General features: G+C 46.3%; 1 protein-coding gene across 1 annotated transcript; it reads right to left on the reverse strand.

Moving 5' to 3' along the window:
* Positions 1 to 15,588: 15,588 nt before the first annotated feature.
* Positions 15,589 to 17,396, reverse strand: LOC123452491. The gene is made up of 2 exons (XM_045129147.1): positions 17,231 to 17,396; positions 15,589 to 16,943 (listed from the first exon to the last, which is right to left on the reverse strand). The coding sequence occupies exon 2, from the start codon at positions 16,785 to 16,787 to the stop codon at positions 15,837 to 15,839; it is 951 nt and encodes a 316-aa protein (XP_044985082.1). The 5' UTR covers positions 16,788 to 16,943; positions 17,231 to 17,396; the 3' UTR covers positions 15,589 to 15,836.
* Positions 17,397 to 24,122: the final 6,726 nt, after the last annotated feature.

Consider the following 24,122-nt stretch of genomic DNA (forward strand, 5'->3'; position numbering starts at 1 on the left):
AAGACTTTAGCAGGAATATCATTGACGAGGAGGTTACCCATGATCACATCAGAGGAGTTGTCTGCTTCAGCTGCATTCACCATGTTGACTCGAGCTGATCTGGGGTTGAATTTGACAAGAGTGTTGCTTGGAGGTTTGCCTGGAGGAGGAGGCGGCAGACGGAGCTGAGAAGTACATTTGTTGGCATAGTGACCCTTCTGCCCACATTTGTGACAAGTGACATCTACTGGCTGCCGGAACTGAGTCTGAGGAGGCCCTTGCTTCTGATGCTGGTATCTCTGCTGGAAGCCAGGGTTGGGTGGGTGGGAAGAACCACGTCCACCTGAGTGCTTCAGCTGCTGTGAGTGCCGAGGAGGAGGAGGAGAAACCCAAAACCTGTGTTGCTTCTGAACCACCTGAGTCGAGGAAGAGCTGGAATCTCTGAAGCGCTTCTTGGAGTTTTCCACCCTGAGCAAGGCTGCCTCTCCTCTGAGAGCTAAGTTGTAGAACTTGTCAAACTCCTCAGGACCGTGCGAAGCAAGCGCTAACTGCAAGTCTTCCTTCAAGCCACCCCTGAACTCATAGATCTTGCTCTTCTGATCCGGGACATCCTGCAGCGCGTAACGGGCCAGCTCGTGGAACTCGACATTGTACTTGTACACAGAATTGCTGCCCTGCTTCAAACGCCTGAATTTCTCACGCATCTCCTCAACAAAACTAGAAGAGATGTAGCGGGACCTGAAGTCACGACAAAACTCGTCCCAAGACATCACCATGTCACCTCTGGAATCCTTGAGCTGCTGCCACCATATAGAAGCCTGTCCCTTCAACTAAAACGTTGCAAACTTGACATAGTCCTCCGGACGCACATTGCTACACTCGAAATGCTTGTTCATATCACGGATCCAATCTTCCGCATCAAACGGTTGGTCGCAAGAAGTGAACGTCTTAGGCTGGTTTGACAGGAACTGACTCAGATTAGCGAAGTGATTGCCACCCTGCTGGAAATTGCCCTGCTGATGATTGGCTCTCTCATGGATCAACTGCAATAGCATCTGAGTGTTTGCATTAGTAGCTGCCATCATCGCCTGCCAGGCCTCTGCAGGAGGAGGCGGCGGAGGAGGAGGAGGAGGTGGAGGCGGCATATCCTCACGCGCCGGGGTCTGACGAGTCGGTGGATCCATCCTGAAGACGGACAACATATTAGTCCCCAGAATAATTGAAGATATTGTTGAATCAAAAGACAGAATATCTGAACAAAATTTAGCATTGCACTCGAACAACATAGCAAGAGTTCATCCTCCAAGTAACAGACGACAAAATTCTGATAAGGACCACTTCAAACAAGTGTGAGCTAGAACCGCTTGGAACAAACATATGACCGAGATTTCCCAAACCTCAATCAAGCGTCTGTAGGAAGATAGTCCTATAAGATACTACTAGATGTCCCACCTATGAATTCCCGAAATAACTGGTCATGCAATCAGGTACACGGATACAAGGAGCATTTCACACAACTCCTAAACTAACCCGTCACCTGTATCACATCCTTCAACACACGGCCAGCATCTCGGACCTTCATCTACAACAGATCCTCGTGATCACAACGATACCAAGTGTGCTAATACCCCCGAACAATCTACACCAGTACTGGGGACATCGGGGTTATCTCACCACTACCAGTATTGAAGCAATAACGAACACCCTCCGTTCTTAGATACTCAGAAATCTGAATGATGGCGATGTGCGCGATAATCCCTGGAGCTCAACTCCCCTGATACTTAGAGCAGATAGGAGGTACCAGGACAGGATTCCATCACATCGAAATCATATAGATTTCACAAATACCCGCGTGATTCTAAAAAAAATTGAGCGAGAAAAGGAGTAGAGTTAAAGATTTCCTAAGACGAGAACCTCACCAGAGCATAGAAGAGGAGAAAAAAGAATCCTACTCTCCGATATAACTAAGACTCAAAACATTTTCTAGACTCGACTCGGCCAAATACGATCACACAAAGGCTCCTATGGTCGTAAGGCTCTGATACCAACTTGTAACGACCAAGATGCGGTCCTTTCCGATCTGGGGGTCAAGGCCTCGAATAGGAAAGAAGCGCATCTAAGTGTTTCGCAAGCAAGTAACATAGCACAAATAATAATAAAAGTAGTCAATTCGGGATTCAACTGTCTTCTCATTAATAACTCAGAGTACATCATAGATACAATCAAGGTAGTTCCGCTACGGACTACAAAACATCAACATGCTATGCTACCCTGCCTGCAGGCCCACGATCACGACCACGCCTCAGTCCTCTGGATAGTTCACGTAGAGGCGGTATGTCTCCTCGTCGTACTGCCACGCCAGCTAAGTGCCGTCGGGATCATCTGTCTCTGGGGTACCTGTACCTGTTGGGAGTTTCGGAGGAATCCGTGAGCCATGGGGACTCAGCAATCTAAGACCTTGGTGCCAGAACTAGTCATGTTATTAGGTAGGGTAAGGGTGAGGTGTATGAGGCTGCAGCAACCTAAGCTGGATTTAGTGGCTAACTTACGTAAACAGTTATGAAGGTGGTCTACACTAGCGGTCGTGAATACTTGATCACTAAGTGATCCTGATCACCTACCTACGGCATTCATAACCCCATCGTGTTTTCGATCGAAGAGAGATCTTCGAGGGGACAGTCACGGCTACGCACACCGTTGGCAATTTTATTAGCTTATGTTTAAGTTCTCTAATACCGGATGTTAACAAAATATTCCAAGTTGCCACATAACCGCGGGAACGGCTTTCCGAAAGATTAAACCCTGCAGGGGTGCTCCAACTAGTCCATCACAAACGTACACAGGCTGCAAAGGCATCCTCTATCACGAATCTCGTGATCTCGTCGGATTCCTTAGAGGAAAACCTCAACTCTAGGGAAAACCAAAGCTTCACTGGGATTCCTATACGCAAGATATACCGCTAAGGTAAGGCAAGGCTAGCAGGACCTCCCGACGTGTCGACGACCCCGATAAGAGCCGCGTATCTCAGTCTCAGGACACGGCAGATGGAAAAGCCTACAGGAGCCAAACCTCAAGTTTCCCTGTGGTGGCCCCCGCAGCCTGTCCATGTTGGACCAACACTCATGCGGAGCACTGGCCCGGGTTGTTGATTAAAATCCTCGGGGTAGCAATTCCCTATGCAGTTTATTATTAAGTGATTAGCAAATTAACACCAATGTTGGGTCCTGCCGGACAAGCCTTAGCACTATGCGATTTATCAAGGGGGTCCCCATAACAACCCCAAACGTGTTAGGAGCGATCAATATGGAATCAAACACCGGTAACCGGTAACTAAGGCGGCAATAACGGAACAAAGCACACGGCAAAAGGCTAGGCCTCCCGTCATTTGCCAAGTATATAGGTGCATTAATTAAATAACAGAATTTAAAATAATGATATCAAGCTCATGTTATCACATGAGTCAAAGCAACTGCATCTAGCAACGCTAACATTAGTAGCTGAGCAAAGCCTACTTAGCCATACAAGTTTTGCTAGGAAGGGGAACAGTGGTTGGGCTCATGACATATGAAAAGGCAATTTAATTTCAGTGGTAGGCAGCGAGCAATATGACATGGAAACGAAACTAGCATAACAAGTCTAGAGATGGAATCAAGGTCATATCATCTTGCGTGTGATATCCTCAGCTTGGAATGGTTCTGGTTCGTCCTGCACGTACTCTCCTGACTCCACGTATTCGTTCTCCGATACCGGTGCTACCAAACACAAGAATAACAACCAATGAACAGCAGCACCACAAGATGCAACAATCACATGATGCATGAGATGAAAAATGAGCATGCATCGCTATTTCTATCACTAGCACAAGCGAAAGAAACTACTACAAGTTTCTGGACAGAACTGTACACTAAGCTATTTTGACATGCATGAGGATGGCATGAACAGATGCGGCTCGTGACAATGATGCAAAACCATATAAATAACATTGCAAACGGAGCTACAGATCAACGGGAATCAACGAAACAAGATATGAAGCTCTACGTGGAAGAATCAACACCACACCCACAATTGGCACAAATCTGGTATCCCCAGGTTGCCAAGACGTATAACAACCCAACATGAATGGATTGGAGCAAAGGAAGAACACCACAACATCAACTAAGCACACACAATGATCAAAAATGACTATACAACTCAATCTGCCCCAATCTGCATCTTAGCTCTTTGTGAGCTACATGCAACATAGCTACAGCTCTCCAAATATGACAAATAATATATGTGGCTGTAGCCAACCAAGAACACTACAAGCACCAGCAAGAATCACAGCAAAAGGAATTAATCTCTAGAAGATACAAGGCCACAAACTTTCGCAAAACCATCAGATCTCAGGGACTTAGTGAAAATTCCTGCACCTGACTTTCTGTCTTTGTTCTGAAGCTTTTTGACAGCAATCAAAACACAACCTACTGGACTCAAACTGAGATTAAATTTGAAAGGGAGCTTCACAAACATATCAGGTCCAAAATCCTAGCACTGAACTAAGGATAGTTCTCAACACAATGACCAGCACATCCTCATCTATAGGAGAAGAAAATGTTTCCAGGTTCCCAGACTTAGTGAAATTCCAGATTTCACTAAGCTGGACTTTTTCAGCCACATGCCCACTTTGTCTAGGCATAGTTTGCATGCAAATAACACCAAGTGATAAATGAAACCACTATGGTGTAGAGAAAAACCCCTACTTCTATCACACAAAAACACATGCCCTTGGGCTCCACCTATTCCATGGAAACCAAGATCAAACTTGCAACAAATCTGAATATGTCAACTCCATAAAGTATCTCAATGGCAAAACTAACTTCACCACTGGATTCCTTGGGATTTTCTACCCTAAAATCATATATAAAATGTGGGCACCTACTTGGAAAAAGTGACCATAAATTAAGGGAGAGGGAACTACTCCAAATCATGCCTAGAGAATGGGCATCATTTCATGTAGTTCCTACTAAAACAACAACTACAAAGGTTGAGCTCATGTGCACAATGAAAAATTGGCATGGGGGTTTGAACCCCATGTTTGTGTCATGCACATCAACTTCACAACCCCTACTATTAAGCTTCTCACACAAATATCATGACATGCCCTCTCACATAAGGACATGTGGAGGTGCAAGGCTTGCTTGCCAAGGTGGGATGCTACTCACACACACTCCTAGTCCACATCACCCACAAGCACAACATACTCAAGATCAACACCACACACTTACACATGTTATCTTAGCAACCAACTAGAACAAGGTCAACTCCATTTACAAACACACAACCTAGTGCATCAACAAATGCTAGTACATACAACAATGAAGAACCTACACAAGCTACCACTTCACTTGCTAGCATCACCTATGATAAACTACTAGGAAGCACCACTATGCACACACAACATGTAAATCTAACTCCATATTTGTATGGCCTCACACACTCATGCACCTCTCACAAGCACATCCACACACACTACATCACCTAGCATGATTATGTCAGCAAAGGAAAAAAATAGATTCAAGATGCCATGGCCACCTATGGTTGTAACAGGATCAGCAATAGCAAAGAGGAAATAAAATTGCAGCACAGAGAAAAACAAAAGGAGGCTCCCTGGGGTTCGAACCCAGAACCTACTGGTGCAACAAACCTACCCTTACCACTCTACTATTGTCAACTATTCGACAGAGCAGAGAGTTCAGGCAAGGTAAGGCAACCCCTGCAGTATGTTGTGCCGAGAAATCAAAGAAACAAAAAGGTGTCGCGGGGGGATCGAACCCAGCACCTACATCAGGCACAACAGGACACAAACCACTAGGCTACGCTACGGTGTCTGATCTAACATGCGCAACAAATGAACTGAAGGAGGTTCCCTCTGCTGATCTACTGCCGGCGGCAGACCGGAACAGGGGAAGGCCCTCGCCGGCGACATGGGTCAAATCAATCAACGGCTCGTTGAGGGGAGTAAGCCCACACAGGCACGGGCTCATTTCATGTGCTAACTGCACCCGAGGGGCTCTACTACGGTGCAGCGGCGGCGCCGGCGACACAGAGCAAGCGCGCGACAAACCTACGGCTATCGCACCCGATCTGGGACAGGGAGGAGGGAGGAGAAGCACTACCTCGCGCACGAGTCGAGGAAGGAGCGGCTCGTAGAGGAAGTAGTGGAGGAAGGTCGTCAGGGAAGCTACTCGTCGGAGGGGATGCACCGCCGGGAAGCAGTGGACGCAGCGTGGGGGAGATCGATCTCGCGCCGGGAACGGTCTCCTGGAGGCGTCCTCGAGCTGCTGGAGTCGTCATAGAGGAGGTAGGGGAAGTAGATCGACGGCGACGACGAGCTCCTACCCGTCATCCATGGCGATCCCGTGCGCTTCCCACCTTGCTGCGACGAGAGAGAGAGGGGGGGATCGGGATCTAGGCGTTGCGGCGGCGGGGAGAAACCCTAACACGACTGCACGGACGCCAAGGGGGGTTAAATAGCAGGAGAGGAGGAGCGCGAGGGCGTCCCGTCGGCCATGTGCTGTCGTTCCTCTCGGTGGAGCAGAGGGGGGGTTAGTGAGGATGACATGTGGGGTCGCCTGCCTCGCTGGAAAGGGAGGAGGACGACGCACCGCACGCGTGAGCTCGGAAGGAGTTGGGCTGGGCCGCGCTGGTTGCTTTGCCACTAGCGACAGATAGAGGAGGGGGCCTGAGAGGGGTTTGTTCTTTTAAATAAACACAACAAAGGATTTAAAACCACTGGCAGTTCTGTTGGGGTAAAAATCAAAGCAAAAATGCCCTTGGTCATAAGGAATTATGACCTATATGAATAAAATAGAAAAATAATATTTGGAGCAATTTGAATAAATGCAAAACAGTAATTTATTTACTGTTTTGGATTATTTGCACCCTTAAAAACAAGATACAAATCAGCAAATACACACCTTGGCATCCTCCACAAAATACACTAAATCCTGGGCATTTTTTAAACAAGGTTGGGACAAGTGAATTTTGAATTGGGGAATTAAAAGAGAGAGAGAGGTTGCAACAAGACAAGCTCACTACATTTAGGACCATCATCACATTGCATCATAGAACACCTCAACAGCACACAACATCACAAAGTAACTATTCCCAAGACCACCACATCACAAGAACTGCTAAGATCATATGGCAACAACATAAGACAAGGGCATGCAATGATATGATATGCATGCATGCATGGGAAGGAAGGGAAAAGAAACAAGGGACACCACATGAGGTCATGGCACAAATGCTATCATCAATACACTAACAAGGTGGACCCACATGCAATAGGTTCCAAATAACGCAAGGTTACATCTGGGGCACTACAAACTCTCCCACACTACAAAGAAGATCTCGCCCTCGAGATCTAAGACTGAAAGAACTCGGGAAATTTGGAACAGAGGTGATCCTCGCGTTCCCACGTAGCCTCTTTATCGGAATGGTGAGACCACTGCACTTTGAGAAATTTGACAGTCTTGTTACGGGTCTTGCGCTCAGTCGCCTCGAGAACCGCAACTGGATGCTCAAGATAAGAAAGGTCAGGCTGAAGGTCGATATCTTGAAGATGCACAGTGCGCTCGGGGGTCTTGAAACACCTCCGAAGCTGAGAAACATGGAACACATCATGGACATTTGCAAAGGTTGACGGAAGCTCGAGCTGGTACGCAAGGTCGCCCCTCTTGCCAACCACTCTGAACGGACCAACAAAATGAGGCGCAAGCTTGCCTTTGATGCCAAAGCGCTGCATACCCTTCATAGGCGACACCTTGAGATAGACAAAATCATCAAGCTCGTAAGACATGTCATGGTGCTTGCTATCGTAATAGCTCTTCTGACGGGACTGAGCTGCTCTGAGGTTGCCGACCGGCTGCGGGATCGAGGCCCTCGATCGGAGGACCGGCTGGCAGCGGCCGCTCGGGTCCTCGGGCGGAGGCGGAGATGCAGGGAACTGCAGCACTGACGCGAGCATGGAGGCGGGGGCATCTCGGGACAAGGGGATAGGATCGAGGCGAGGGGTTGTTGCAGGCTCTCTATTTTTTTGGGCAGGAGGCGGCGCTGTCGAGGGAAGGGCTGGCGGCTGCAGGGGTGCACTCGTTGCTGGCTGCCTGGCGGGGAAAGCTAGGTGGGCTAGGGAATGGATCTGGCGCCTGATTGGGAGGTGGAGAAAAACGAGGAAGGAGACTAGGTGGTGTGCGGCGGCGCCGCCGATGGGACAGGGGAGAATTTCTAGGGTTTTGGTCTATTTGATCTAGGGTAGTCTATATAGCTAGAGGGTTAGGTATAGGGGCATCTGGACCCTCCGATTTAGATCGGATGGTCGAGATAATTAGGTTCGGGAGTGCAATGGACAAACCGATGATGATTTGCGGTAAAACGGGGTTGATCCGGATCCAACGGTCACGGCCGCCGGGCTCAGGTTCCGGGAGGTTTTCGGACTGGGCTGCGCGTAGGGTCGATGCACTGTGCAGAGGGGCTAGGCGGAGATGAGAGGGAAAACGGGCACCCGACAACGTATTTTAAAAACACCGACAACCGTCTGACGGTAGACCGAATAGGGTGCCGCTAAGGTCGACCGTTCGGGTTCCAGACGGACTCCGATCGCGACGAAATTTGACAGACGGCCTAGCTATATCTAATTACGACCGCATGCCAAGTTTCACCCCGTTCAGAGAAAGTTTTCAACACACTTTTAAAACAGGGTTTTGACGATGTCGCGGGCGCGTGCATGTGCCGTCGGGCTCAGAACGAACAACGACGTGAACCGGCAACTAACAACGGATGCAAGTTTTGAAAACTGGCGGCAACGGAGATGCCAATGCAATGCAAATGATGTGAATGATGCGATGATGATGCGACAAAAGAAAATAGACACACGACGAAAACGGAATAGAAGGGGAATCTTCTGAAACGTCGGCATCGGGCTGTCACACTACGCACACAACCAGGAGCAAGAGAAGTGAACCAAGTATTAGCATCATCCTTTAGCGAGAAAGGAAACAGCTTGAGGATATAGTAGTGGCGGATCTTTTCCTAACCCGTGCAGTTTGGTAAGATGGGCTACAACCGTTTCAGACTCATAACCGTGAAAAGGATCAGATTCGACCAGAGTGATTAACTCGGTGTTGACACGGAATTCATAATCCTTATCGGTCACAAAGATAGGCGGAGTAGCAAACTTCGAGTCGTATTTCATCCTAGCGTTCAAAGATTTTTCTTTCCACTTGAGCAGTAATTTCTCAACATCATAGCTATCCTTACACGCAAGAAAATCCTCAGCTATCTCTCCCTCCATAACATAACCCTCAGGCATATCAGGCAATTCATATCTAGGAGAGCTAGTTCTAACAGGCAAAATAGCAGGTTCTACCTCAATAATCTCAGCAGTTCCAGAAGTATCATCACATCTAGCAGCAACTCTAGCAATTTGTGCATCAAGGAATGCACCTAGTGACAAAGCATTATCAAGCATAGCATCATCACAAGCATCATGGACAGCAGAAGTAGCATCATCAAGCAAAGGCGACACATCAAAATTTCTAGCAGGAGGTGGTGTCGCAAACTTACTCATAACTGAAGGTGAATCAAGTGCAGAGCTAGATGGCAATTCCTTACTTGTCCTCGTAGTTGAGGGCAAGACTTTAGTTCTTGGATCTTTCGGATTCCTCATAGTGATCAGCAGACGAAAATCCCAAGTGACTCAGTGAATAGAGCTATACTTCCCCGACAACGGCGCCAGAAAATAGTCTTGATAACCCACAAGTATGGGGGATCGCAACAGTTTTTGAGGGTAGAGTATTCAACCCAAATTTATTGATTCGACTCAAGGGGAAGCGAAAGAATATTCTCAAGTATTAGTAGTTGAGTTGTCAATTCAACCACACATGAAAGATTTAATATCTGCGGCAAAGTATCAGTAGCAAAGTAGTGATAGCAACAGTAGCAACGATAACCAGTAGCAGCAGAGTGACAGCAGTAGCAACAGAGTAATAGTAGCAGCAGTGATAGTAGTAGCGGCAAAGTAACGTAGCAACGACTAGTAGGAAAAGACTCGTAGGCATTGGATCGGTGATGGATGATTATGTCGGATGCTATTCATCATGTAACAGTTATAACACGGAGAGATATGTAACTAGCTCCAGTTTGTCAATCTAATGTGGGCATGTATTTCGTACGTAGTCATACGTGCTTAGGGAAAAGAACTTGCATGACATCTATTGTCCATCCATCCCGTGGCAGCGGGGTCATAATGGAAACTACGGGATATTAAGGTTTTCCTTTTAATAAAGAACCGGACCAACGCATTAACACTTGGTGAATACATAAACTCCTCGTACTATGGTCATCTCCGGGAGTGGTTCCGGCTATTGTCACTCCGGGGTTGTCGGGTCATAACACATAATAGGTGACTACAACTTGCAATATAGGATCTGAAACACACATATATTGGCCACAACATAATAGGTTCAGATCTGAAATCATGGCACTTGGGCCCTAGTGACAAGCATTAAGCATGGCAAAGTAGTAGCAACATCAATCTTAGAACATGGTGGATACTAGGGATCAATCCCCGCCAAAACTAACTCGATTACATGATAGACTCATCCAACCCGTCACCGTCCAGCAAGCCTACGATGAGATTACTCATGAACGGTGAAGAGCATCATGGAATTGGCGATGAAGAAAGGTTGATGATGACGACGGCGACGATTTCCCCTCTCCGGAGCCCAGAACGGACTCCAGATCAGCCCTCCAGATGAAGAACAGGAGGTGTCGGCGCCTCCGTATCGTAAAACGCGATGAACTCTTCTCCTTGATTTTTTTTTCCGGGCGAGGCGGACTAAATAGAGCTGGATTGAGAGGCGATGGAGCTTTGTGGGCCCCACAAGCCTGCCAGGCGCGGCCAGGGGGGCGCGCCTGGTGGGCTTGTGGGCTCACAGCTCCACTCCCTCCGCTGATTCTTGCGCCAATATTTTTCATAAATTCCTGAAAAATTCTCCGTAAATTTCCAGGTCATTCCGAGAACTTTTATTTCTGCGCAAAAACAACACCATGGCAATTCTGCTGAAAACAGCGTTAGTCCGGGTTAGTTCCATTCAAATCATGCAAATTAGAGTCCAAAACAAGGGCAAAAGAGTTCGGAAAAGTAGATACGACGGAGACGTATCACTAGCAAGCGAAGGTCTTTGTGTGGCCCCTCTCCAGCATGCGCGTGTCTAGCGTGTCAACACACCCGACGTCGCCGAGAGCCTCCTCGGCACCCGACAGGGACCAGGACTGCATCCGCAGGTCTTCTATGACAACGCACACATGGTGGTTGCACTTGAGAATGGCGGCGTGGTCCTCCTCGTGCCAGTCCTTGATGAAGTACTTGTATCCCTCCACATTGATGACGCCCCGGCGCACGGCATTGTCCCTGTGCGTAGGGAGGTCAAAGTGGACGAGGAAGGCCTCCGGCTGGTGTGCAGTGACGTGGAGTTGGTGAGGCGGGGTGGACAGCAGCTCGAAGATCACCCTACCGACGCCCGCGGGGGTGGTGGAGTGTGTGTGGTACGCGGCGGTGAGGGTGACGGCATGATGGCGCAGGATGTGCTCCTCGATCTCCAGTGCCAGGGAAGCCACGATCACCTTGTTGCTCTTCGCAGGCCGACAGCAGCTCGAAGATCACCCTACCGACGCCCGCGGGGGTGGTGGAGTGTGTGTGGTACGCGGCGGTGAGGGTGACGGCATGATGGCGCAGGATGTGCTCCTCGATCTCCAGTGCCAGGGAAGCCATGATCACCTTGTTGCTCTTCGGCGGCCGCCTGGCCGGGTCGCAGAGGGAGATGCGATCCATGGAAGCCGGCGGAGGGGGGGTGGAAAGACCAGCCGTTCTTTCACCGGGCCTCTTATTGCGGACAGCGGCCCGAGCCTAGCACGAGCAGCCCCGCTTGGGCCCCCGTTTCTAGGGTTTTGCGGACAGTCTTTGCCAAAGTGGCATGCGCTTGCAGATGATGCAGGAAGGGGGTCACAACAGTCGATGCGGCGGTGGCATTTGCTGAGGCAGCGGAAGCACCTTCCCTTGAATTGTCTTAAGAAGGCTTCCTGCCCCGTGCCCGCATTGAAGAAGCGGCGCCGGCCAGGTTGTGGGATCGAGGCACGCCCCGAACGGACCAGCAAAGGAGAGCCAGCCCTCATGTTCTTCCGGGAAAGGACCTCCGTCCATCCCACCTCCGCCGAGTCAGCCTAGCCCGAAGGGGAAACCTTGGATGGGGAGGGAGGGCGAACCACCATGGATTTAAGGGGCGCCCGCCCGCTGCGAGGAGACGAGCCAAGATCTGACGAACCATGACAAGCCCCAGCATTGGAACACTCCCCGCGCAGCAGGATTCGCGGCGTCGATGCCGGATCTGACATCATGGTCGTCGATGCAGCGGACCTCGGGGTGGCGGACTGCGCACCATCCCCGGTCCGAAGCAAGCCCCTGCAGGTGAGGGGAGGCGGGGGCGGAGGAGGGGGTCAGCTAGAGTTCCCCTTCCTGTCAAAGACAATGGTAACCGATGTGTGAAACAAGTCCCACACGACAGCAGCGATCTTGTACCGGGCATACTCGGATTCTGAATAACAGCAGCGACTAAGCGTCAGACTGGTTGATCCGCATCGTCAGATTTAATTCACGACGAAGCATGCTAGCTGAAAGTACCAGATGTTTTTTTAGGGAAAACGCCATGGTGGCTTACTTTATTTCAAGATTTAGCATGGGCTTACATCATTCACAAGGAGAGCTAGAATAAAATCAGGGGGTTCATGGACCTAAATACAAGAAAATTTGTTCTCGTAACTATATTTAGCTATCTCGTCAGCAGCCACATTTGCTTCCCGTAAGCAATGACAAAATTTGACGTTCCCAATAAAGGCTATTAAGTCCATGCAATCAGCAAAAATAGGAGCTCCCTCCTTCCACCACATGCTGCTGGTACATGCGCTGATAACATCCGTCGTGTCAGATTCTGCAATTATATTTTTGAACCCAACATCTGCTGGCAATGTAAGTGCCCGCTTCATGGCCATTGCTTCGACTGTCGACGCTTCGACTGTCGACGCTTCAGATGCGAACTGTATGAAAGAGCAAGAAGCTGCAATAAAATTTCCATGTCTATCACGTATAACTGCAGCAGTTGCTCCCATCCTAGTATCTACTCCCTCCGTTCCTGAATGTAAGTTTTTTTAGAAATTTCATTATAGACTACATACGGAGCAAAATAAGTTAATCTACACCCTAAATTATGTCTATATACATCCGTATATACTTTTTAGTAGAATCTCTAAAAAGACTTATATTTAAGAAAGGAGGGAATATACGAATCGAACGTTCAATTTAAGATAGTCTCTTCCCGGCTTCATCCAGCATACATTCTCTCTAGTAACATACTCCCTCCGTCCCAAAATTCTTGTCTTAGATTTGTTTAAATATGAATGTATCTAGTCATGTTTTAGTATTTAGATACATTCATTCTTAGACAAACCTAAGGCAGGAATTTTGGGACGGAGGGAGTAATTCTGATTTGCTTTAACAAAAGCAGAGTTTTATTTTATTGGCAAATCGACCTTCTCCAAACAAGGCCAAGAAATTATGCAGGAATATCAAGTGCTGCTCAAAAGTGTTTCAGAGGTAGGGGCAGCAAATTTGTGTTAATATGTGCACATACTAGAACATTAATGTGCATTCTGCCACACCCACCAATCCTGATTAGAACACGAAAATATGTAAGAAAATCAGAATAGTAGAAACATTTGACAACATTTAAACCATTCAAATTGTAATGCCTTGATACATGCAGTAGTTATAGGCTTCCAAAATATGTCGTGGGAGAGCAGATATACAGGTATGTATCGAAGGCACCTAAGTGTTCATATTCATGAGAATAAGTTGCACAAATTGAGAAAAACTCAAATAATTTTACTAATAAATTTATTTCAGTTTTTCATTAATTTGTACACCTCATTTTATTCTTTTATTTTCACACATGACTTAGTGACTTTCTCCATCATGGATAAGCACTTCTGAGGCTAGCGAGTAAATCGGCTGTTAACATGTTATGATGAAACAGCCGTAAAAAAATTACCTTCTTCTGAGCTCATCTGGCTATTCACAAGTCAAAGCCTTCAGGCAGTTTATCATTTTAATATCACAAATGAAGAGCCAAGAAGGGCCATTTCGTGAAGCATTCTAACCACTCGCCAGCCCAATACTTCAGTTTAGGATGTAAATTTCAGTGAAGAATAGCTAACCCTGCAACAGAACTTTTGGATACCACAAGGGTAGCCCATTATTTGTTAGCCTATTATCAGTTTTTCAGATGGAGAGCAAAATCAAAGGAAGTACATGTGCAAAGTGAATTTAATAGTTAACAGTGAGCCATTTCTGCGTCGATAAAGTGCCACCGATGGCAGGGGCACCACTCAGTCGCGGCAACCCAGGATCCATATCGGAAACTCAGAGAGAGCAGGTTCAAGCCACAGCACAAAACACTTTCCGTAATTGCAGAAGACTATAAATACAACGGAGAATGCACTTACGAACACAAAAGACGATCAGCTAAAGGCTAACAATCAACCCAGCAGACACCATATGAAGAACTATCAGTTCGATTTGCAAGGAAACATGCCAGTTCTTCAAACATCAGTCCAGAACAACCAAACAGACAAAGAGAAGATAAGAGCGGAAAGAATACACAAGGGGAGGTATTATATCAGGAATTCAATGAGCAGGAGGGGCAAGGCTTAAGTCCTTCAAAACAAGCTGAAGACACAACCCGAACACAAGGCAAAGGGAAACGGATGACAAACAAATAGGCAGACGAGAAACGGATGAACACAAATAGGCAGACAAAGGGAGCCATCACACATGGCAGGCAAGCTCGGAGCAAAATCGTCGAATGCCAGTGGACAGAAGCCCAAACTGCAGGTGCAGTAGCAGCCCATCAGACACTGTAGGTACTCAAAGCAAGGCAAGCCTGGCCGATGGCCCAGCTTGCGGCAGCACAGACGCAGAGCACTGTTTGATCCAAATCAACCCTTTCCAAATCGTAGCAAGGGCTCCTGGTCTGCGCCATTATCCTGTCAGAACAAATGCTAGTTTCTACTCCCTTCGTTCCTAAATTTAAGTCCTTTTAGAGATTCCAGTATGGACTACATACGGAGCAAAATGAGTGAATCTACACTCTAAAATACGTCTATATACATCTGTATGTAGTCCGTATTAAAATCTCTAAAAACCTTATATTTAGAAACGGAGGGAGTATTAAAGATAGAAATAGACGGGTCGTGCCAAAATTCAGATACCTGTGGAAACCCAGAAGCTGAAGGATAAAAAAATTCAACTTGGCAGGTAGCAAGAACGCTGCTTCGCAGTGCATGGTAAAAGAACAAAGATTATGCACACATGAAAGAAAATAGGGGTGAACAATATTTCTTCAGCAGAGCAAAGATAACAGGTTCAAATTATCAAACAAAACAATGACAAATCCAAGTAACAGAACCTGCTTCTCTGTACAGGTATGTAAACAATCTATGAGATGCGGAAACAAAGTGTAGGTGCATTGGCAGAAACTCTTTATTTCGTGAATAGTCACAAGTAATGAAAGTGAATTGTGATGTATTGAAATTCCATGATGTATCATCCTAACCAATAACACCCTCAGCCCTATGGCAGTCAAAATCTACTTCACCTCAACCTAACTAGCTGTAGATTTCTACAGCACCAATCTATGGCAAAGGATTGCCTACTCTGCCCAACATAACAACCGATGAAGTTCTATGAGAAAATTGGGTGCTGCCATTTAGCTGTCAAGGTGGGAAGCAATCTTCTCATATTGCCTGGCATGGTCACACCCCAGCAACCGAGCATTTGACTGTACAGCGGTGCAGAGATCTACCAGGGAAGCTTGGTAGGAACAGCCTAAATCTGAAGCAGTGGCATTATTCCGCCCACCATTTACAGCAGCAGAGGCACTCCTGTTAGCTTCTGGCATCCTCATTGTCTTTCCCCTTGCTTTTGCAACCCCCAAGCAAGACTTCAGCATCTGGCTTATGTACACATTCAGCCCAGAGTTCAGCAGATCAGCACACTCTATGGACATGCTAAGGCCTTCCGCTTTCAGTTTATTCTCAAGTAGCTTTGACAGGTCCTCGCTGCCTGGCAATTCACCATTATTATAGCAAATCTCTGAAGGATATGATATCGAAGGCTGAGAATTCTGAGCCTTTGGGGGGATTCCCAACGGAGCCCTGATTGGGCTCTGACTCTGCACACATACGGGGCTGCCCCTGGCTTGATCAACCTCCTCGCCGTCCTCCACAGACACAAACTCCGCAGCCCCTGGATGACCAAGAGGAGACTTTCCAAGTGGACTCGGCTTATCAGCAAACCTCCTGTCACGGTTAGCCACCGGGCGCACTCTCCTTGCTAGCGGCACGCCACTGGCCAATGTCCCATTCGTCACAGCGCTAGTCTGTGAGTTCCCAGTTGGCGTCTGCCTGCTGGGCGGTGGCCCCAGCGACATATAAGCATTGCCGAGGATTGACTGGACAAGGAAATTGTGAAGCTTGATGTTCTCCTTCCCCAGTGTGGCCACGCAGATCTTGTCAAACTCGCTCTTGGCTAGCTGAAAACCCAGGAACTTCTTGAGGCTATGGAAGTAGAGCTCAGAGCGCTGGTGGCCGAGCTTCCTGACTAGCTGCGACTTGATCTCCGCCGTGTCGACGCGAGCAAGTTTCTTGGAAGGCTGCATCTTGGAACCACCCAAGTTTCTTCGAAGGCCCGCAGCGACGATGGGGCCTCTGGAAGAGCAAACCCTAGCTGCCACGGAACACCCAGGGGAACTCCAGCAATCACCCGAGGGCTTGGCCCCAAGATGTATCCTTTAAGCGAGAGTCGCAGCACCCATCTGCGTAATCAGATCAAGAAACGAAAAGATTAGCATAGAAGTTTGCTACGCAATCAGGTCAGCACAAGGGTCGCTCCGTGATCCAAGAGCTCTCACGGACGAACGGGTAGCTTAAGAAATCTACTCCCAAACAATGTTTTCGAGCAAATCCGTACGGGGAGGCGCAGGCCCGAAGTAAATCCACCTCGAATTTTACAAACTTGACGAAATCCCGGGGCGAACTACCATCGAAAGATGCCAATTTCCCGGAGGGAAAATTGGGGGAAGACGGACGGGAGGAGACTAACCTGGATTGGAGAGGCGGAATCCGCGACCCCAAAACCCAAGAGCAAAACGCGAGCTCGCCGATGAGCTGAATCTTGTTTTTGGTTTTGCGGCCGCCGCAATCGGGGAGATATTTTCCCCCAATTTTGATCCCTGGTCACGACGAACAGCGCTGTCTCGTGCGCAACTTACAATTTACACCTCCCCGGAGGGCCTTGCTCTGGGCTAATGTCCCGCTGACAGGTGGGCCCTGAAGCGGATGATTGTGCTGCCGGTGTGAGCTGGCGTGGTTGGTTCGGTTGTCGGGGTCAGCCTTCCAACCCCCGCTTGTTCTTGGACTCTTGGTCGCACGTGCCGAAATACAACGTCCTGCTTTTTTTTACTTCCTTAGAATAAATTTTGTGCTTATAATTCGTGTGAACCAAAAAAAAATTCCTTAAAAAGCATCTTTATTCAATACTCCCTCCGTTCCTAAATACAAGTCTTTTAAGAGATTTCACTAAAAACTACATACAAAACAAAATGAATGAATGTACATTCTAAAGTATGTCCATATACATCCGTATGTAGTCTTCTAGTAAATCTCTAGAAAGACTTATATTTAGGAACGGAGGGAGTAGATAATAATGTTACATCTTTAACCAAGAAAGGTACAATAGAGGATAGGACTATCCAACTAGACCCTACTAGCCTCGTACTTAGGCCCTGTTTGGAACCATAATAGATTATGATAATCTGGATTATGAACATAGATTATATAATCTGGTTTATAAAAATAATCCAGGTGGGTATGTTTGGAGGCCATATTATATAAACTGTAAACCAGCTTTTAAATTATATAATGACATGTTTGCCCTCTGTTTACAAGGAAAAATAGGAAAGTGACGGTGGCACTGCGTAATTCTCTTGAAGTTTACAAGGGTAACACGTCATTTGTAATCCATAATCTCATTTTAGCTGGGGTAGAGCAGATTATGAGATTATAATAATCTGGTCATCTAGTTTATAAAATCTACAATATAAACTGTCATGTTTGGAAATACAATAGATTATAAAAACCAGATTATATAATCTGTGTGGTTCCAAACAGGGCCACCACAGGGCCTTAGCTAACTCGGGTAATTTGTTTGCCTATTCGCATGCTCATACTTAACCTAACAAAATCCGGCTCCTTAGAAAAATAATCATAAACAATTGTTGTAGCAATACCCGTGGAAGGCCTCTCATTTTTCATAATTTCTATTAATTCATTATTATCACAGCTAACCACAACTCTATTGCAACCCACGGATTCGGCTAAGAACAAGTCGTGCTTGAGAGCGAGAGCCTCAGCCGAAACAACATATTAAACCATATCCAAACGTGCATTGCACGCGGCAATGAACTTCCTTTTTTTATCACGAATGACTGCACCTGTAGTTTCCTTCAACATATTTGAATCGAAAGAAGCGTCAACGTTTATCTTAACACAATCACCTGTTGGTGGAGCCCATATCTCCTTTCTCAGCCTTGCGTTAGAAGCTTGAGCAGGCTTGAAATTTGAGGATAACACTTTGCTTGACATCACAGATCTTTCTGGGGACCGCACCTAAATATCATGGCTAATTTGCCTCCTTTCCCACCATAGATACCAACAGGCAACCGCAACCAGCTATGGCATTGGGACTTGTTCCAAAATCCGTGAATGATCAGGGCTTGAGTACAACAATTCTTCTAGAATAGACTGTCGTGGACGATGAACAAGACATGATTTCTCAATTAAGTCATGTATGCCCAATGCTTGACATACGTGCTTAGCTCGGCTACACCTAAAGAGGAGATGTTTAATGTCTTTCGCTCCAATCTTACAGATTGGGCATTGTCCGCTCACTTTGATATGACGATTCGCAAGGGCAATTCGACAAGGAATAGTATTATGCATAGCTCTCCAAAGAAATATTTTAACCTTCACGGGCACTTTGAGGCCCGAGATTTTATCCCAAATTGGATTTGGTTTGACCCCAAAAGCTTGATGGCCTATGTTTAACTTTTGGCCATATTGGCCCTCCCGTTCCGCATAATATGTTGACCGCACGGAGAAGGTATTTGTACGAGTCAGATTCCAAGCAACAAAGTCTTCCATGTCAGGCGGTGATAAAGGGATTGCAAGAATCCTTTGAACATACACTTGCCAAAAGGTCAGCCTCACTAGCTCCACATCCCAACAATTTGTGTTAGGGTCAATAAGGTCGCTTGCCGTGTTAAGAATGTTCTCGCCCTACTAGTTATAACTTTACGTGATGCACTATTTGGGATCCATTCGTCTTCCCATATATCAATATTAGTTCCATCACCCACACGCCATATATGACCCTGTTTTAATGTATTAATCCCAGCCCACGTACTCTGCCAAGTAAAAGAGCTCCATTTTTAACTCCACGTTTAACAAATCTTGTGATGGAAAATACCTTGCACGCAGCACCGTAGCATAGAGAGAATCCGGGTTCTTAAATAGTCGACATGCTTGTTTAGCTAACAAGGCAAGGTTAAAGCAATGGATATCCCTCAACCTCATTCCTCCGAATTTCTTTAGGATACACATTTCCACCAAGCTAGCCAATGCATACGTCTTTGATCCACATTATCGCCCCACCAATATTGTGACATACCGTTAGTGATCCCTTTGCAGATTTGTTTTGAGATTTTGAAAACTGACATCGCATATATGATGGTATCGCCTAGGCATTCGCTTTTAGAAGCACTTCTTTACCACGTGTGGACAAAATTTTCTCTTTCCATCAAAACAGTCTCTTTAACACTCTATCAAGCACGAACTGGAAGTTATAACTTGTGTCCGCCCCAACAATGGCTGACAGTCTGAGATATTTATCCGTCAGAGCTTCGGTCATTATATTCAAAATTGTACACACTTGCTTCTAACCTCGGGCTCTATACTCGAACAAAAGAAAATACTCGACCTGTCTTTGCTCACTAATTGCCCAGATGCCTTACAATAATCAGATAGAATATGTGCCAGTCTAGCATGCATTAAGATCAAGGAATCATAAGCAAATAGGAGATTAGATATTGCTGGCACGGCTCGACAAACTTCTACCCCTTTAAGTTTGCTGCTCCATTCCGCATGCGACAACAAGGAGGTAAGACCCACACTGTACAAAAAAAAGAGGTAAGGGGATAAGGGGTCACCCTAACACAAGCCCCTTGTAGGTATGAATTTTTCACTTTTCTCAGAATTAAACCTAACCCCGGTATCTCATAATCTGAATAGAAATCATGATCATCCGAACCAATTTCGTATGGAATCCCAACTTAAGCATGATCTTTTCCAGAAAATCCCACTCGACGCGGTTATATGCCTTGTGTTGGAAATATGCCCTAGAGGCAATAATAAAGTGGTTATTACTATATTTCCTTGTTCATGATAATCGTTTATTATCGATGCTAGAATTGTATTGATTGGAAACTCAAATACATTTATGGGTACATTGACAACATTGTGTCCCTAGTGAGCCTCTAATGGGCTAGCTCGTTGATCAAAGATAGTCAAGGTTTCCTGGGCATAGACATGAGTTGTCATTTGATAATGGGATCACGTCATTAGGAGAATGATGTGATGGATAAGACCCAAACTATGAACGTAGCATATGATAATGTCAGTTTATTGCTATTGTTTTCTGCATGTCAAGTATATGTTCCTATGACCATGAGATCATGCAACTCACTAACATCGGAGAAGTACCTTGTGTGTATCAAACCTCGCAACATAACTAGGTGACTATGAAGGTGCTCTACAGGTATCTCCGAGGATGTTTGTTGATTTGGTATGGATCAAGACTTGGATTTGTTACTCTGTGTGACAGAGAGGTATCTCAGGGCCCACTCGATAATACAATGTCATAACAAGCTTGCAAGCAATGTGACTGAAGAGTTAGCCACGGGATCTTGTATTACGAAACGAGTAAAGAGACTTGCCGGTAACGATATTGAACTAGGTATGCGGATACCGACGATCGAATCTCGGGCAAGTAACATAATGATGGACAAAGGGAATTGCATATGGGACTGATTGAATCCTTGAAACCGAGGTTCGATCGATAAAGATCTTCATAGAATATGTAGGAACCAATATGGGCATCCAAGTCCCGCTATTGGTTATTGACCGGAGAGTGCATCGGTCATGTCTGCGTAGTTCTCGAACTACACACTTAACGTTTGGTGACGATATAAGCATGGTCAAGTCATTGTATTGGTGATCGAAGGCTGTTCGAAGTCCCGGATGAGATCCCAGACATGACGAGGAACTCTAGAATGGTCCGGAGGTGAATATTGATATATAGGATGAAGGTCATCGGAGTCCTAAAGTGTTCCGGGGCATACCGAGGAAGTGAAAAAAATACTGAAACGGTTTTCGGGAGGTCCGACAATTGTTAGGGGCCTCATGTGCCAAGGAAAGGGGGCGCAGCAGCCCACGAGAGGGTTGGACGCCGCCCACACCTGAGCCCACTTCGGCCAAGGAGGGGGCCTCACCCCTAGGGTGCCGGCCAACCCAAGTTGGGCGGCAAGGCACCTAGGTGGGAGGGGCCACCCCATCCCTAGTCGTCGCCTCCCCACCTCTTGGTCACCGTCCCCTAGGGTGCCCTCCCCTCCTCCCTTCCTGCTATATATAGAGGGGGTAGAGAGAGGGCAGCAACATGATAGCTTACAACGGTGCTGCTCCTCCTCTCCCTCGTAGTTCTTCTCCTCTAAATATTGCATGGCGAAACCCTGTTGAGCTGTCACCCCCATCACCTCACCACATCATCGTGCTGTTGGAGGACTCGGGCTTCTACTTCACCATCGCTCACTGGATCGAGAAGGTGAAGGCGTCATCAAGCTATACGTGTGTTGAAGGCGGAGGTGTCGTCCATTCTGCGCTTGATCGGGAGTTCGTAGGACGAATCGTGATTGGATCGCGAAGACGTACCACTACACCAACCGCGTTCTTTAATGCTTTTGCTAAGCGCTCTACAAGGGTATGTAGATACAATCTCTCCTCTTCTAGATGAGCATCTCCTAGATTGATCTTGGTGAGCGTAGGACTTTTTTTTGGTTTCCATGCAACGTTCTCCAACACCTTGTGCATATCAAGTTTCACATCGCATAATCCACTCTTCCCATGTCTGCTTTTTTATAGTATGAAAACTTCCATACGCAACCAACAAATTATCCATGATCAACCGACCACGGGCAAAAGCATTTTGAGTGGAAGAAATATGTTTTGGTTGAATATTCTTCAATCTTGCAAGAAGCATTTTCCACATAACTTTGTACAGGACATTACAAAAGCTAATCGGACGAAATTGAGTTACCTTCTCGGATGATTTAGTTTCTGAAATCATAATAATTATTGTATCATTCCAACCCCGAGGGATAGTGTACGTATTCACTCTTGTAAAAAATTCATCAATATCATCCCCCAAGAGATGCCAAAAACGTTTGTAAAAAACCGCATGCAGTCCATCAGGGCCTAGCTCCTTAAAATCGCCAATACAGAAAAGAGCCTTTTTTACCTCCTCATGCGTAAAAGGTCCAGTTAAATTCTCATTCATCACTCTAGAAACCTTATGGGGCACCTTGTCTAGAACACTTTCTTGCATCTTAGATGATTGAGACGTGAATAACCAAGCAAAATAAGACATGATATGTCCCAGAGTTCATTTCTCTCCTTCGAGGCCCCCATATCATCTAATAGCCTTTTTATCAGATTTATTTTTTCAACGAGCAGTGGCAGCATTATGAAAGAAGGAAGTGTCCCGATCACCATGTAACATCCAATTAGCATGCCCTCTTTGGAGCCAATGAATATCCTCTTGTTCCAATAAGTTGTCAATGAGCAATTGTAGTTCCTTTTGTCTCGCCCAAGAATCCGTCGAAAATACACCATGTCTATTTTTTCCAATTCTTTATTAAAATTCTTGATACAATTTTTTGACCTTTCATAATAGATTTATCCCAACTATGAAGATCATTATGTACTGTTTGGGTACATGAAGCCAAACTTGGACCCAAACCTCTCAGTTTTTCCTTTGCCCATGCAGTAGTAACAACTTCATCTGCGGTATCTTTTGTTAACTATCTAGCTTCAAAAAAATTACCCCCGGAACGCCGCCTAATCTGGCTAGTCTTATAAAATTCTGTGTCAACCAAAATAGGTCTATGGCCTGACCTATAGTGCTTCTCAAGGATGACTGTCGTATTGGAATAATATCATGACCATTGTGAATTACTTCACCATCGCTCGCTGGATCGAGAAGGTGAAGGCGTCATCAAGTTGTACGTGTGTTGAACGCGAATGTGTCGTCCATTCGACGCTTGATCGAGGGTTCGTGGGATGGATCGTGATTGGATCGCAAAGACGTACCACTACATCATCCGTGTTCTTTAATGCTTACACTAAGCGATCTACAAAGGTATGTAGATACAATCTATCCTCCCGTAGGTGTGCATCTCCTAGATTGATCTTGGTGAGCATAGGAATATTTTGTTTGTTTTCCATGCAACGTTCTCCAACAGTGGCATCATGAGTTAGGTCTATGCGTAGATGACATGACGAGTAGAACACAAAGGAGTTTGTGGGCGTTGATATCCAAATTGCTTCCCTCCTTAGTATTCTTGATTCAACGATATTGTGGGATGAAGCGGCCCAGACCAACTTTACTCGTCCACGTACGAGAGAATCGTTCCATCGACTTACATATAACTTTGTTGCATAAGATGGCTGGAGGGTGTTTGTCTCTCCGACCTTAGTTGAATCGGATTCGATAAAGGCGGTCCTTGTAGAAGGTTAAATAGCAACTTGCATATCACCATTGTGGTTTTGCGTAGGTAAGATCATTTTTGCTAGATACCCATACCAGCCACGTAAAACTTGTAACA

This window comes from Hordeum vulgare, chromosome 5H (assembly GCF_904849725.1).
Source record: "Hordeum vulgare subsp. vulgare chromosome 5H, MorexV3_pseudomolecules_assembly, whole genome shotgun sequence".
Taxonomy (NCBI): domain Eukaryota; kingdom Viridiplantae; phylum Streptophyta; class Magnoliopsida; order Poales; family Poaceae; genus Hordeum; species Hordeum vulgare.